The 17,234-nt window shown below is 40.4% G+C and overlaps 2 protein-coding genes across 3 annotated transcripts; both read left to right on the plus strand.

Annotated features, from left to right (window-relative positions):
* On the plus strand, positions 1-7,786 carry LOC139443224 (calmodulin-like). The gene is made up of 5 exons (XM_071224196.1): positions 1-54; positions 387-417; positions 2,923-3,066; positions 4,416-4,658; positions 6,698-7,786. The coding sequence occupies exons 2-5, from the start codon at positions 387-389 to the stop codon at positions 6,727-6,729; spliced, it is 450 nt and encodes a 149-aa protein (XP_071080297.1). The 5' UTR covers positions 1-54; the 3' UTR covers positions 6,730-7,786.
* Positions 7,787-9,611: 1,825 nt separating this feature from the next.
* LOC139443963 (calmodulin-like) lies at positions 9,612-14,010 on the plus strand. Of its 2 annotated transcripts, XM_071224854.1 has the most exons (5): positions 9,612-9,808; positions 10,193-10,223; positions 10,816-10,959; positions 13,414-13,653; positions 13,815-14,010. In XM_071224854.1, exons 1-5 carry the CDS (start codon positions 9,806-9,808, stop codon positions 13,841-13,843), a joined length of 447 nt encoding a protein of 148 aa, XP_071080955.1. In that variant the 5' UTR covers positions 9,612-9,805; the 3' UTR covers positions 13,844-14,010. The 2 variants fall into 2 exon arrangements, with proteins under 2 accessions (XP_071080955.1, XP_071080954.1); XM_071224853.1 differs by lacking the exon at positions 9,612-9,808 and having other exon boundaries at positions 10,140-10,223.
* The last annotated feature ends 3,224 nt before the right edge of the window (positions 14,011-17,234 follow it).

Consider the following 17,234-nt stretch of genomic DNA (forward strand, 5'->3'; position numbering starts at 1 on the left):
GCGGTCTGTTGCCTCATCTCGCTCGCCACATAATTCTTACTCGTTCATCACAAGGTGGGTTGTTTTCTTGAACAAAGTATCATTTAAATGTAACAAACGAAACACTAATCTTCAAAACATGTCTTTTTTATATGATATGATTTCATTATCATATCACCAATATTTCTTCATTGTTGCAATGAGGTGTAACAGATCTGTTACACTGAATATATATATGATCAAGACAGCATATGTGGTGTTTGGCAACAGATGCAGACTATTTTTTATGGAAATAGGTGTTGGAGCATGTAGACATTATATAAGCTTATGTGTCAACCTTGTTGTCATAATGTGACGACACGTGGCCAACCAGGGTGGTATGTTCTGACAGAGAGCTATATTTGCAGATGGATCAGATCTCCCAGAAGGACCTCCAAGGTGAGATTAGTGTGTCCCTCACGTGCTCCCATAGCGTCACCTCGAAAACTTTATGACATGCAATCAGTGGATCCTTTGGTGTGTTCTTGTGGCATAGTCTCATAGTGTCAAATGCACATTGCTAATATATACAATGGAACCCCGCTAGTCCGGAAACCCGGTATATGTTAGAATGTGACAGTTCCCGCCTACCTGAAAGATATATATTAGTATGTGACAAATATAAACCTACCTGTCAGGAATTTGTCAGTGTGTGTCAATATACTTACTTGTCATGTATATATCAGTATGTGACAATATACACCCACCTATCAGGTATATGCCGATATGTGACAATATGCACCTGTTCACCTTCCGGAGGCAAGGGAGTTAACTGACTGTAAACATCCAGTTTTCACCCTTGCCGAAATAGGCTGGAATTATGAAATTACATTTTGGCTGGACTAACAAGTCTATGCATAATCTAATCAAAATCGCGTAGAGAACTAGACATCTGGTTCGTAAACAACATGGATTTCAGCATGCAGATTGCAGGATTTGCAGAGCATGTGTACAGTCAAATGGGCGTCGACAGATATTTTCCAAATCTTTTCATGTTTTTATCAAGGTGCTCAAATGATTTGATGCACTTCGGGAGGTAAGGCCAGTTTTATTACAAAATATAGAACTTGATTATCGATAAGACAGTCTTGACTGGGCCCGACCATGTTATCTGAAGCAAATGCCAGTGATGTGAGAGGTGGACTCTGATTGGTCAATATATGGACATAACTCGTTATGGCCCCTCGTGGCGCCTGGAAATTCCAGCACAGTTCGGCAAGGGTGGAAATTGGACTGTTGTTGTCAGTTAACACCCTAAACTCGGGAACTTGCTACCTATCAGGTTTATGTTAGTGTGTGACAATATACACCTACCTGTCAGGTATATGTTAGTGTGTGACAATATACACCTACCTTTCAGGTATGTGTAAGTGTGTGACAATATACACCTACCTGTCAGATATGTGTAAGTGTGTGACAATATACACCTACCTGTCAGGTATGTGTTAGTGTGTGATAATATACACCTACCTGTCAGGTATGTGTTAGTGTGTGACAATATACACCTACATGTCAGGTATATGTTAGTGTGTGACAATATACACCTACCTTTCAGTTTTATGTTTGTGTGTGACAATATACACCCACCTATCAGGTTTATGTTTGTGTGTGACAATATACACCTACCTGTCAGGTACATGTTATTGTGTGACAAGATACTCTTATCTGTCAGGTATATGTTAGTGTGTGTGATAGCACAGTTTTACCTGTCAAGTATATGTATGTGTATGACAGTGTGTCACACTATCAGTGTGACGTACTGGCATGGAACATCTGCGTTCAGGGATATGTCTGTGTGTGACGTCCTTGTTCATCTGCCAGTCAGGGATTTTCTCTGTGTGACGTACTCTATCAGTCAGGGATATGTCTGCATGTGACGTACTCTGTCAGTCAGGGATATGTCTCTGTGTGACGTACTCTGTCAGTCAGGGATATGCCTCTGTGTGACGTACTCTGTCAGTCAGGGATATGTCTCTGTGTGTGTGACGTACATCTGCAGTCGGGGATATGTCTGTGTGTGACGTACCTGTCCATCTGCCAGTCATGGATATGTCTGTATGTGACGTACTGGTACATCAGCAAGTCTGCGTTCAGGGATATGTCTGTGTGTGACGTCCTTGTTCATCTGCCAGTCAGGGATTTTCTCTGTGTGACGTACTCTATCAGTCAGGGATATGTCTCTGTGTGACGTACTCTGTCAGTCAGGGATATGTCTCTGTGAGACGTACTCTGTCAGTCAGGGATATGCCTCTGTGTGACGTACTCTGTCAGTCAGGGATATGTCTCTGTGTGTGTGACGTACATCTGCAGTCGGGGATATGTCTTTGTGTGACGTACTGGTACATCAGCAAGTCATGGATATGACAGTGTATGTGACGTACTGGTAGTTCAGCAAGTCATTGATATGTCTGTGTATGACGTACTGGTACGTACTCTGTCAGTCAGGGATATGTCTGTGTGTGTGACGTACATCTGCCAGTCAGGGATATGTCTGCATGTGCCGTACTCTGCCAGTCAGGTATATGTCTGTGTGTGACGCACCTGTTCATCTGCCAGTCAGGGATATGTCTGTGTGTGTGACGTACATCTGCCAGTCAGGTATATGTCTGTGTTTGACGTACTTGTGCATTTGCCAGTCATGGATATGCCTGTATGTGACGTACATGTTCATCTGCTAGTCACGGAGATGTCTCTGTGTGTGACGTACTCAGCCAGTCAGGTGAATGTAGGTGTGTGTGACGTTTAGTACATCTGCCAGCCAGCGACATCTGAACGAATAACGCTGTAATCATTTAAATCTGCGAAAACGTGAGGAATGCAAAGTGATGCAACAATCTGGAGACCTATCTCCTTTGTTCCTTTGTTGTGTAACTGAGTCAATATTGTTGTCTGTACGCGTGTCAGTGTACCGGGAAGCGTTCTCGATGTACGACAAGGATCGCAGCGGCTTCATCGCCGAGGAGGAACTGGGTACAGTGATGAGGTCGCTGGGACAAAACCCCACCAACGCCTACCTGCGTGACGTCATCAGACAGGCAGACACGGATGGTAAGTCTGTGTCACCTAGAAACAGTATTGTTTAATAAACACTGGTATAAACATGCACACTGATACACAACATATACTACTCAAAATATGTTAAAGAAATATGATAATTCTCATTATATTATTGTAGTAAATATGACATGCCATGGCAAAAAAAACGGGTGGATGTTCTTTGATGTTTACATTCCACAAGTTTTGAGATACAATCGAGCATGTTCTTTCTACCAAGATTTCAAAGAGCGTCATACGACTCTTGCTCAAAAGTAAAAAAAATGCAATTCCCTCTTTTGACCTGTACCATGTGTTCCCGTGTTTTGTCAGGTGAACAATTGACTTGTCTTTGCATGTGTTTGTGACGGGTGCCACAGGTGGGGCAGGATACGCTCACCTTTTCGCGAACACCTGATACTATCACCATTTGATAGTGATTCATAAACACATGCTCATGGTATAGTCGGAATCGTACAGTCGACTCTGCTTTGTGCAGAGATTTCTATTGGATATGGACAGGGATTTGTCGCTTTATTTAGCTTATTTTGTGTAGTTACAACAGTTTATGGTTACAATAGTGTGTAAGATGAGTTTAAAATGATGCTTTGGAGAATGTTTCAGCTACATGACGGAGTTTTCAGGACAGGAATCCTTACCCCGATTGTGGGACCCCTGATCATGCTGCTCACAAACCAATACCAATAATGTCAATTCTGGCACCGGAACCTATTGTCCTGGCACTAATGGACGTAACTCGGAGACTTGCGATGTCTGGAATAATTGATCCCGATGTTAACAATACAGAATAGGGATTTTGTACCTTGAATCATAACCAATGGATAGTCGCATAAGACGGACTAGTGTCCGAGATTTAGTACCAGGTTTCAGCGTAGTCCAGACAGTTCTTTGCGTGAGGTTGGACATAGTCTTGTGGAAATTTGTCTTTGTCGGTTTGATGTTAGTGTGTGAGAGGGCCTATATATACACCAGAACGTATAAGATTCGAAATCATACAATCAAATGAATAAATACAATTTGCTCAGACTGAAATAGGTGAGGGCATACCCTCTCTTTAACTGTATATGAACCTATATGATGACAATGTGGATCATGTTACATATTTTTGAAATCGACGAATTCACTCATTTTTTGGTATTCCGAGAGAGAATTACCAATACACTTGATGTTTTGCTCTGACTTGCCTGAATATTATACATCCTACCCGGATGCATGAATAGCTCGTGTTTTGTCACGGGTCTGTCTGGTCCAGACACGATCATCGGGACGCCATGATATAACTGGAATAATATTGAATGCGGCTCTAAACATCATTCAATCTAACTCATCTCAATGTGTTCCAGGTAGCGGAAATTTACGTTTTGAGGAATTTGCCTTGATGATGCACAAGAAGAGCCAGGAGCCAGAAAACCCCAATGCTCTGAAGGACGCCTTCAAGGTGTTTGACAAGAACGGCGACGGGACAATAGACAGGGACGAGTTGTTCAAGATCATGACGGAGCTCGGAGAGCCGCTGACAAAACCGGAGGTGGATGAGATGATACGCGAGGCTGACAAAGACCGGAACGGAGTGATTGACTATGAAGGTGAGGTGAATCACATGACGGTAGCCCGTTGTCGTGTCGGACATTGTAGCCTTGTGTCAGTAGTTCCGGACAATGATACATAGTGTCCAGTATCCTAGGACGACTGCATATAAGGCAGCAACTTCCTATTCGCAGTATACAGGGAGGTGTAATACTAATACTGACACTAGTACTAATAGCCCAGACGGTACAGATATGAGTGTCAAGAACGCGAAGTGCCAAAACAAATCGGCCTAGACTCAGTTTTTCAGGGAGAGGCTTTCTGAACGACCACTGCATCGAGTTTACTGTCCTTCGCTCGGATCAAGTAGGCTGGCCTGAAAAGTGAAACAGAAAACTTTCTTCCTACTCGAAACCGTCAATGTCTGATTTTGCATCAAAATGTAAATATGAAATGTAGGATATGCAATAAATTTGATGAGATTGTCCAACACATTGCCATTGGATGCCCAGCTTTGGCACAGACACAGTATCTTAAGCGACATGATGGGGTGGCTTGATCATTTTATTACCGTCTTCGACCCGTGAAGATCTGGATAAGAATAGGTCTTCAGCAACCCAGGCTTGCCATAAAAGGTGACTATGCGTGTCGTAAGAGTCGACTAACGGGATCGGGTGGTCAGGCACGCTGACTTGGTTGAAGCATGTCATCGATCCCAATTGCGTTGATCGATGTTCATGATGTCAGTCACTGGATTGTCTGGTCCAGACTCGATTATTTACAGACTGCTGTCATATAGCTGGAATATTGCTGAGTGCGGCGTCAAACAACAAACAAACAAACAAATATTGCCGTCTTCGCAATGCTTGTGGTTTTGACACAGAGGTCCATCCGTGGTACGACCCAGAATATGCAGAGGGCGTCGTGGAAAATGATAAATACCAAATTCTTTGGAATAGGCCACCATACAGCCTCAGACGTATCCAGGCCAACAGAGCTGATCTTGTCCTTTTTGATAAATCCAATCATATATATTATTGAATTTCCAGGAAGCATTGTCCTGTGGTGTATTTTAACACCTGCTCAGTTTTTGTGCTTGGGAAATGTTGTTTTCGGAAAAAAGAATGTTTTTTTGTTTTACACATTGTATATATAGACAAACATAAAATATGATATCATACTAATATTCTTTGCTAGGATTTAAAAGTCTAGAGGGAAGACCAGAACGGAATGAAAGCTGCATAATTGCAATTTGAGAATGCAATTGATTTGGCCATATTATAGTAACAAATATCTTCACGTTAAATATACAACTTTAGCTGAAAACTCTTTCGTGATTGTTTAACCACAATAAATTTGATAAGTAATTTAACTACATTGAGAGAGTTGTTATTCTTCCCCTTAAATCCAAATAAAATATCATATTTACAGAAATCAAGTCTTCCTTCCACAGATGTCGTTAACCAGTTGAGAACAAGCTCCCACATCTGAGCAACATATTAACAATAATTAAATGCATGTACAATAGTTTCACTACATTTACCACAGAACTTGGTGAATCTTTATAACCAATACAATGTAAGTACTTGTTAAAAGGTAATATGTAGTGGATAGTCCTAAACTGAAACCATCTCAGTTCTACACTCTGGGTACACCTTGTAACCATCAAATTAAATCTCACCCACTGTTCATCGGTAAATACTTTCTGTAAAGTTTCTTCCCATTTAAGCATTCCATGACATTTTATAAAAGAGTAGTGTAAGAGTGTGTTATTACCCCTTGTGAGTAGTGAAACATTGTTTGGCAAAAAAGGTTGAAAGGAAACTCTAGGCATACTCTTAAAGTTGTTTTCTTGCAAGTTGCATTATTGATTGAACTATGCCCTGATATGTTAGGAATTTTGTTGTTATTCCATATCTATCAATAAAATAATCATAAGAATTCATGTTATGCATTTATAACGTTGAAGGTGGCATTTGTCCTTTTTCTAAACCTGTAAATATGCATGCCATATTGAATTTTTAATAAATGGTATTTGCCATTATATATTTGTCATTTGCCAATTGTTAAAACCGTATTCTTTTCTCATTTCATACAGAATTCGCCGACATGATGTCCAAGAAAGATTAATCAACATCACACGATCTTGATCATGATCACAGATATTCTCTCCTTCGTCTCTCCTGATGCCATGATAGTCTCACCTGTGTTATCATCATCTCATCTGATAGCTCCTGGTACCTACTGATGTTCTGGTAGTCTCCCCTATATTCTCATAATGATCTTATCTGATGTCTCGTGGCCCCTTCTGACTTCTTCGTCGATTTCACCTTTAATTATGCCTGTTACCTCGATGAGACAAGCGCCCAGCAGGATCCTGGCGCCAGACGCCATCACGAAGGCTGAACTTGTGCCAATTCTGGTTGTAACAATGTCCGTTTTTTAGCAGAACGTCGTTTACGGCACAACCCAGTGTAACCCCTAAAAGTGCAACTCCATATCTAATTATTAAATATCACTATTTGATGCCTTAGCAAAGAACTGTCAATATCAATTCACGAGGAACAGATAATCCGAAAATTCCGAGAAGGTTATTATTTCTATTAACCCAGGTCTTTTGTCTGAGAAAATGTAGAAAAATGTGTGTTTCCTGATATCAATTGGAGACATCAGCACAATTACTCTTTTGAAGGAACGACGTCACATAAAATCGCCATTACGTCCCGAACAATGAATGACGTCATTCAATATTATTATTTTCGAGATTGCGTTCATGTGACGTTACGTGGCTATGGACTTCTTCTTAAAGAATGAAAACAAAGTAACAATTGTTATACATGTACAGTAATGCTCTTATGTGTAAAATAAGTCAGTTTCAGGGGGAAGATAACTTTGTCCCATAGTGTATGGTTCCATTAGCACGATGAACGGATACGTTCAGGTTAATGCGCAGATAGGGATACCTAAGATTATTCGTGGTTTGACTGACTGCTAATTGGTATATAACGATAAAGGCAATTAAGATAAGATATATTTAATTGATATCATCGATTGTTTCTGATAATAGGAGGTTTAAATGTCAGTTTGTTACCCGAGTAGGTTGTATGAGTCATTTATGTTAATAATTCATGACTACTGCTATTGCAGTTTGAACCATGAGTTTCATTTGTATCTAAATGCATGTAAGGTCAACATTGTTATCATACTATTGAAGCTATTCTTCGTGATAATAAAAACTATAATTGAGAATGCTTAGTTTGTTTTGATTGCTTTGCAATTTATTTATTTGCATCAACCTGTCGATCTTTCTTTAATGTTCATATTTGAATCTTTTAGGAAGAACTTTAATGGCACTCGTAAGGCATCGTAGTTTTTATCTTCGTTCCATCAATACACAATACACGGTACATCATACACTGACATCATTTCTTTTCACTGATTTCAGGGATGAGGATGTATTAGCAGGGACGTTAATAGTATTTGTTTGTTTGTTTGCTGTTTTAGGCCGCACTGAGCAATATCCCAGCTATATGACGGCGGTCTGTAAATAATCGAGTCTGGACCAGACAGTCCAGTGATTGATATCATGAGCATCGATCCACGCAATTGGGATCGATGACATGCTTCAACCAAGTCATCAGCACCACCCGATCCCGTTAGTCGACTCTTACGACACGCATAGTCGCCTTTTCGGGCAAGAACGTTAATAGTAACTGATTGAAAAAGAATGCCGCTTTCCCTGCTTGATAGCGACGTAAAAATAATCTTTAAATTTATATATGCATATTATCCATTAGGGTGGAGAAAGAGGGTGTAACTAAAGTTCCGTCATTTAGCACTACTCAATGATGATTGGTCAGTTGAAGGAATATGGCGTCATATTGTTTCGTTGTTGAGAACATGACGTCACAAATTGATACAGTTACGTCATCTGAACAATTGTTTGACTTAGTGAAGTTTCTGTGTAGGGTTGATATCATACACGGATTATCTGTCCTATTTAATGAACTTTTCAGATCATATTCATACCTTTGTTCAGGTAAATACGATACGAAATATTTATTCATACGGTAACTCTATTATTGTGTAATTGCGATATGTATTCTGACATTGAAATACGATTTAAGAGATTAAATGTGTTTGAAAACAGGACAATAAAAACATCAGTCAAATATGTAAGTATATATATATATGTATATATCAATTTGCAAACATGGGTTCATAACATCGATGTTATGTCGATAGAGGCAAGAACCCTTGATATATGATCTACTTCTTGCTTGTCCAGAAGTCTACAATGATAATGGCCCATTGTCATTTTCCGAAAGTGGATGAAAAGTAAAAAAAATGATTTTATATCGATAGAAGCAGGAACCCATCATACATATTTTACGTCTCGCTTGTCTAGAAATCAACTTCCTCAATGAACCTCACCATTTCTGACAGCATTGTTGCAGGAGCTGACTGATAACAGTTTCTCACGACATCGGCATATACTCAGAACATGACCGGCCGTATAGAAACATGAGCGCCATCAATGGAACTGTTTACATATTTAAATTACCGTTTTTCCCAATCATGCAATGAACGCAAACATATCGCTCAGCGCTATCGATTACTCAACCAGCTTCGCATCCTTCATCAGCGCTGCCTGAAAACACAAAGTATGTACACTGTATCGAGTACACGGATGGCCTATATACACAAGCGTCGTTTTTACGGGGCATATATGATATTGATAAAAGTTTCGTTTACTTATTGTTAATAATATATGATGGACCAAAACAGCATTCCTATAAAACGTCCCGAATGTCAAATAAAACACAAGTCAAATAATGAACAGAATGTCCGTTAGTCCTGCCTGGGTGATTGACAAGCAGCTGCTCTGCCGCAAAAAGCTCTTTCCACAGAACAGTTTCTACTACAGATAATTTTAAGACGTGGCGCGCTGTACTGTGTAACAATGAACACGCATCAATATTTAATGTATGAAGAGAAGACCGTACCACAGTTCAACGCACTCGAAAGGGAGATAGTGTTTTCTACATGGAATCCCGTTGACTTCAGGTTTGGAAGGGATATCGGAAAGTACTGCGTGTAATTTGTGCACAACGGTACACGTGCATGAGGCGATACGGACAATCTTGGCCTCCTTCTACCCGTTTAACGGTTAATGACGTCACCACAGTGAGTACCCGTGGCTAAGATGGTAAGTGTCCTCTCATCATATCATCATGTTATCATATTATTATATAATGTAAACAAACTGTTGTTCTATTTCGACGCTGTATAAAGGCTCACGTTTTGGTATTTATAACGTATTTATATTAATAATTCGTGTTTGGGATTATTATTGCCTATTGATCAGGAGGTTTGAATAGATTATGGTATCAATAAAGTATTAGTTTTGCAGTAGATTTAAACTCTAGGGGTCTCATTTTCATGCAACAATGCGGCTCACGTCAGCCGCATTTGAGGAAGCGGTTGTTTAGCTTTCTGTTGTCATGCCTGCATTGTGTTGACTGGGGTATGTTCTTGGAACTGGGGCACAAGACTTACAGGAATAATGAACAAAGTTCTATCTATCTTGCAGGTAGATAACGTTCCGGCGGAGAAACTGAACGGTAAGATCCGATTATTAATAATCTCTTAGAACAAAATACTGTTCATGTATTATTGGTTTGGCATAAGCATTGAATGAGGGGTTACGTTTCAGCTGGCTCTTGTCGCCATTTCAGTCATTTGACGGCGGAGTAAAACTGTTAATGATGTCCATGCATTTTCAACTGGGTTCGAACCTGGCCTTCGAACGCGAGCGAACGCCCCACTGGCCCCATCCATTAGACTTCTTCTGCTAGTATTATTTTGTCTTAGATAATGTATGGAACTTTTAACAGTAATAAACGGCGGGATGAAACGATCACTGCACTCAACCTTTGTCCATAGGGAATCGAACCTTGAATTATCCTTGACAGGCGAACACCCGTACTACCAGGGTACCCAGCATTCAGTGATGAGCTCGTACAGAATAATTTGCCTCGTGTAATGAATACAGTCGAACCTCCATGTTTCGCAATAATTTGGGAGTCCCAAGTATCCAACTTAAGCATTAAATTCCCCTGATGTCTCGAACCCCGACTGTATTCGTTTCCAATGTAACATGACACCAGTGCTACAACACTTTTTCACGAATCATTTACCTTTTTCACCAAACAGAGTACAAAGAGGCGTTCCAGTTGATTGACAAGAACGGCGATGGCGTGTTGACGTTGCTGGAGCTGCGGTCGGTGATGAAGTTGCTGGACCAGGACCCCACCGACGACGAGCTGAGGGACATGATGAGAGAGGTGGACGAGGATGGTATAGTCACAATTAATAACGCAACATATACATGTTTAAGAAACATACGGGTACCTGTGAAGATCTGGATTAATACTGGTCTTCAGCAACCCATGCTTGTGATAAGAGGCGACTAACGGGATCGGGGGGTCAGGCTCTCTCGCTTGGTTGATGCAAGTCATCATATCCTATTTGCGTAGATCGATGCTCATGGTGCCAATCACAGGATTGTCTGGTAAAGACTCGAATATTACCAGACTGCCTTCTCATCCCTATATTATTGCGTCCTTATATTAAGAACACACAAAACATACGTGGGGGATGGGTGGTATTTGTTGGAGATATAATATTTATCGGTCAATGGTTCAAGACAAAATGTTTACAGCATTTTTCAGGATATGGCATTTTTAAAACTTCCAGTAGTCGGTCCCTAAATCACATTGTTACGTTTACTTCATTACAAAAGGTGTATATAGTTGTCGTGAGAGGCGACTAACGGGATCGGGTGGTCAGACTCGCTGACTTCTTTGATGCATGGCATTGTATCCTAATTGCGTAGATCCATGCTCATGATATCAATTACTGGTTTGTGGTTCGTTAAACAACAAACAACCAAACCAACAAACAAACAGTCAATTATTCCATTTCTTAAAGCCGTATATCACTTCCAGTTCAAGAAGACTTTTAAATGATGTTACATGGATCTGTTTCCATAAGTTCTCGTTGGAATACGACTAGAAACAATATGTATGAAAATTGCACGGTGGTAGTACCAACAACATTTTCCTTTCTCAGATCTTTTGGTTGTAAATGAAATCCATACACAAAAAGAAAAACTCGTATCACGGAGAATGAGCGATGATATAATGGGTAAGAAAAATTAAATGCGTTGCCATAATTATGGAAGCCTTTTAGGGCCATTCTTTTTTTAATTTATTTTCTTGAAATTTAAAATACTAAGTTGAAATTTCGAGATACATACTGAGTTGTTATGATGATTGTCAGATGTTATGTTGAAATTTCAAGATACTAAGCTGAAATTTCAAGAAACATACTAAGTTGAAATATCAAGATAATAAGTTGAAATTTCAAGTTAATATCTTGAAATTTCAAAATAAAAAATAAAAATAAAAGTAGCCCTTAAAGGCTTCCGTACGTAATAAGTATCAGCTGAAAAAGATCCGTTGCAATACATTTACAAAGCATGTGTACATAACGCATGAGCTACAGGAGGGAACCAGTCCATGTAAGGATGGCTGTTATGCCAAAATACAGCGATAGGAAATTTGCTGCGTTCTAAATGAGGGTGAATAGAAATCCATCCAATGTTAAAAAAAAATATATAAAAAACATTTCTTGAATACATATATAATATTTATCAGCAGAAAGGCCACAGAAGCACCACCACCTTAGGTGCAGTTCGGTATTGCTCTTTGAAAGCATAAAGCTTACGCCTGTCATATCGCTAAGATCGCATTGTGGGAAGAGGATCTGAATAATGTTTGTTTTTATGTTAACTGACACCAGTTAAGCAGTAATTCTAGAAACTCTTTCTGTTGTTCTATCAGCATACGAAGAGTCCGTTTAACCTTTCACGAACGAGTTAAACAATTCTCCGCCGTCTTGCGTGCGATGCAGAAACCTGCTTCGAGTTTCCTTCAAAGACCTTCAAACGTTGCCGTAACACGATTCATTGGTCTCACGTAACGGCGCCCATACTTTTAATCTGCGTATTGCAGCGAAGAGTGGCATGGATCCCGCCCTGGCTCATTCTCTATTCGACCTTGACCCACTTCACACATCTCTTGGTGCCATCAGATCCATTCAAGTAATCAGTCGGTGCCTTTCTTGACAAGCGTTCGCATTAAGGCTTGTCAAGATTAAAGACAAATGAGATCTTTAATGATTTCTTCTTGTCAACTTTGGCTCAGGACGGAAAAAAACGAGATGACTTCATCAGATCAGTGTTTCCTTAAAGGCGTAGGAATGCGTGGGTTTGATCACCTTGACCATGACCCTCACATAAAGTAGTTTTTTTTTTATCAAGAATGTTACTATTAAATATAAACTAAAATGTGGATTATTTAAATGACAGGTTTAGAAGAATATGACTTTTACAGGACTTCCAAAAGTCCTTACAGGGGGAATAAAAATGAAATTGAAAAAAAAATCCTTTGACCAGTCTGTCTTTTTAAAAACATACTAATGAAAAAAAATACATGAAAAAAATACAGCGGAAGTTTGGTAGATAAGCTAATCAAACACATTTTTCCGGCGGAAATTGCTGTGTGTGTGTGTCACGTTGTCTGACTTCGGCTTATGACGAAAATAAAACGAGATGACTTCATCAGATCTGTGTTTCGTTAAAGGCAGGGGTATCCATGGGTCACCTTGACCCTCACGTTAAGTAGTTGGTTTTATCGAGAATGCCGTGTGTGTCACGTTGTCTGACAAACCGGTCACGTTCTGTCACAGGTGATGGCAGCGTGACGTTCCTCGAGTTTGTCAAGCTGATGGAGAAGAAGCGAGGGGAACCGGACGAGGAGCAGCTGATGGAATCCTTCAGGATGTTCGACAAGGACGGGGACGGCAGGATAGGCGCGGCGGAGTTGCGGGACGTCTTCACCAGCCTGGGGGAGGCTGTGTCAGATGAGGACGTTGACAACATCATCAGAGAAGCGGACGCTGACTGTGATGGCCACATCAACTTTGAAGGTTTGTTTATTTGCTTCTTTTATAAAACCGCATTCATCAATATTCAAGCTATATGGCGGCAGCCTGTAAATAATCGAATCTGGATCAGACAATCCGGTGACTGACATCATGAGCATCGTTCCATCCACTTTCAACGTGTTGTGTTTGTGTTCCTGTTTCAGAATTCGTCACTCTCATGAAGATGATCTAAACTTGAACGTGTGTCATTCCATAAGGCATTTCGATTTCAAAGACATTTTGATCTATCACGTGACAGTGGTGCAGCATACTCATCTTCGCCGACGCATCCACAAAATATTTTGACGTCATTGTGGATTTTAAGCATCATTTTATATATATCTTCTCCGAAGTGAATATGGACACATTAATCTTGTTCGTGTCCATGAGCACATTTGGAGTTTGTGCTGACATTAAGATAATAATATTATGAAGCCCGTGTACAGTCTAGGTCGAGACAGTGCAATTAATGTAACGTGACACATTGTTTTTTTATAGCCTCGGGTATCAACCTCTAAATAAATAATACAATTTCAGTATACAGATAAAATGAGTCTTCAATGACTTTTGAATACAACATTGCAAGGACTAATAAGTGCCCTGAGCTTATTCACCCTTTACATTAGAAGTAGTTCTATATACCGTATTTCTTCTTATAAACGCCCTTTGGATGTTTTTTTATGACATTATAATGACCGATTTCATTTGAGACCTGATGTATATTTTGTCTTCTAACAGGGAACCTCAGATTTACACTAGACCCGGCTTCTTTCCTTCCAATTTAATTAAGTAAATATTATTTCCATTGACGTATGTTTCTTCGTAAGTCATTCGGCAGCACTCGGCTTTCCGTATCCTGAAACAAGACCAGTCCCTCTGATGTAAAAAGATGCAAGTAATCATTTAAAATGACTACGATAACGAATCCCTCATTAGTATTTCTTTATTGGTAACCTGTTTACCTATAAATCTTCCGAGGTTGTGTGTGTTCATGAAAATGAAACAGCAAAGGAAAACGCCAAAATTGATTACAACGACATCGAGGTTGGGGTGGGGGTTTCACAATGACAGACTTCCGTGAAATTTATCGAAAAATTATACATTTGATCATTGTTTAGGGTGTCAATCATGTCAATTGAATCGCCACAGAGGGACAAGAGTCGCTGTTTTGAATGACACGAGTTGTCCCGGAATGACACGAGTTGTCCCGGAATGACACGAGTGTTCATGCATGTTCTTGTATTTGACCAACACAAGCTCTCCATGTCAGTTTTCGCTTTAACACACTTCAATGTTCTAGCAAACTACACCGTCTAATGTGAGCACATTCAGCGTGACAATCCCGTAATTATACCACGTCCTCATTCATTTTTTTCACTTTTTTACACATGCGTGTCTAAAACAACGGTCATTCTCCATAGCGGAGAAATCAGTATACATTTAGATAACCAGGCGCTGATTGGCGCATAGAGCAACTCATTAGAGCACCAGTTTACCTTCGTGTGAACTACGTCATTACTTTTGCTGTTTGACAGTGTATGGTCATGATAATTGCAAACTGGTACCAAATAAAAACATAGAAATATGAAAGTGTTTGTTTTTCTTTCAGTTTTTTGTTGGTTTGTTGTTTAACGCCGCACATAGCAATATTCAAGCTTCATGACGGCGGTCTGTAAAAAATCGAATCTGGACCAGACAGTCCAGTGACTGACATCATGAGCATCGATCTACGCAACTGGGATACGATGACATGCATCAACTAAGCCAGCGAGCCTGACCACCCGATCACATTAGTCGTCTCACGACAAGCATAGGTTCCTGAAGATGAATTCTAACCCGGATCTTCACCATATCTTCGAGTGAATGTGTGGCATGCCTACGCACGCGTGCGTGCGTGCGTGCGTGCGTGCGTGCGTGCGTGCGTGCGTGTGTAAAGCTTAATGTGGGCGGAAGGCCCGAAGTGAAACCCACCAGCACGGGTATGGTGCTGATAAACCTAGAAACATGATCGGGGCGAACCGAGATTCGAACCATCAATCATAGGTTTTTGGCGTGCCCAAGGGACGCAACTCTGCACAGCGAATTGCGGCGCCTTGGGCGACTGGGCCACACGTGCCCCCGTTACATCTTAAGAAATTGGTCGGTGAAATGAAAAAAAATTATGTGAAAAGAATATGAACTCTGGATGATCTTCTCATATTGATGTACTTTTGATTTAATTGTTCACTGTAATGTGGAAATTTGGGAAATAATAGGTCGGCAGATCCGCCCAAACGAAAACAAAAACGAAACGCCTTAGGGTGAGACAATAAATATTAACACGATTTTAGATTGGGATTAAAAAGTTCGTTTGAATGATGATAACCGACATTATCGCTCCAAATTCTTCGTACTTGGGGCGGTGTGGAAGCCTAGTGGTTAAAGTGTTTGCTCGTCACACCGAAGGCCCGGGTTCGATTCCCCAAATGGATGCAATGTGTCTCTTGACGTGATATCGTTGGATTTTTGCTAAAAGCGGCAAAAAAGACGTACCCTCCATAATATATTGTTTACCCGTGGTCCAAAAGTAAACAAAGGTAAATAAAAACAAGTAAAAAAATAATACTTTGTTGTGGATTTTTTATACTTAATAAGTTTTGAGATAGCAGACGATGTTGACTGTGCAATGTGAAAAGAAAATACACTGAAACATTATCAATTTCACAATGAATGCATGCATTAAAGGTCATCGTGCCCCTGTTACCTGAACGGTTACATGTTCTTTAGACCCTTGAAGATTCAGGATTAGAATTGGTCTTCAGCAACCCATGCTTGCCGTAAAAGGCGACTATGCTTGTCGTAAGAGGAGACTAATGTGATCGGGTGGCCAGGCTCGCAGACTTGGTTGATGCATGTCATCGTATCCCAACTGCGTGGATCGATGCTCATGGTATCAATCACTGGATTGCCTTGTCCAGACTCGATTATTTACAGACCTGCGTTATATAGCTGGAATATTGCTAAGTGCGTCGTAAAACAACAAACAAACAAACAAAACATTTTCTAGAATAATCTAAGTTTGTGAAAATACGTTTTTACATACAAACAAGCCGAAGACATTTTCCAGTTGCCTGCGGAGTAATACGGTAACAAGTCGAGCTATAGGTGCACCTGTACAACGGGCTATCAATGGATTCCCTGTTGTGGGGATAGATTGCCATACCGAGGCTTTAGAATGCAACTTCCTGGATACCCGACTATGAAAGTGACGGTCCATGGGTAGCAATGTGACCCATTACTGAGTCACGCGAATGTAGAACTTTGCCTGTGTGTATCTGTTCAACTCCATGCCAACGCTAATCACGCTTACTGCGTTATCGTGTGCAGGTGTGAGGTTAAATCTATTAACCCTTTATGTTATATGACCAAAGCCGAGACAAGGAAGTCATGTTGTTAGCAGCGGTATCAGCGGCAGGCAGTGGTTATATAACACGCTGGCTTAACAACCAACCCCCATGCTGAGATGTCAGTGGGAATTCCGCTGTGTTTAGCGTTGTAGTTGCTGAACTACGTGTTTGTAATCTGTCACCGGTCAGGCAAACTTA

Source organism: Haliotis cracherodii, unplaced genomic scaffold (assembly GCF_022045235.1).
Source record: "Haliotis cracherodii isolate W230 unplaced genomic scaffold, xgHalCrac1.p SCAF_5, whole genome shotgun sequence".
Taxonomy (NCBI): domain Eukaryota; kingdom Metazoa; phylum Mollusca; class Gastropoda; order Lepetellida; family Haliotidae; genus Haliotis; species Haliotis cracherodii.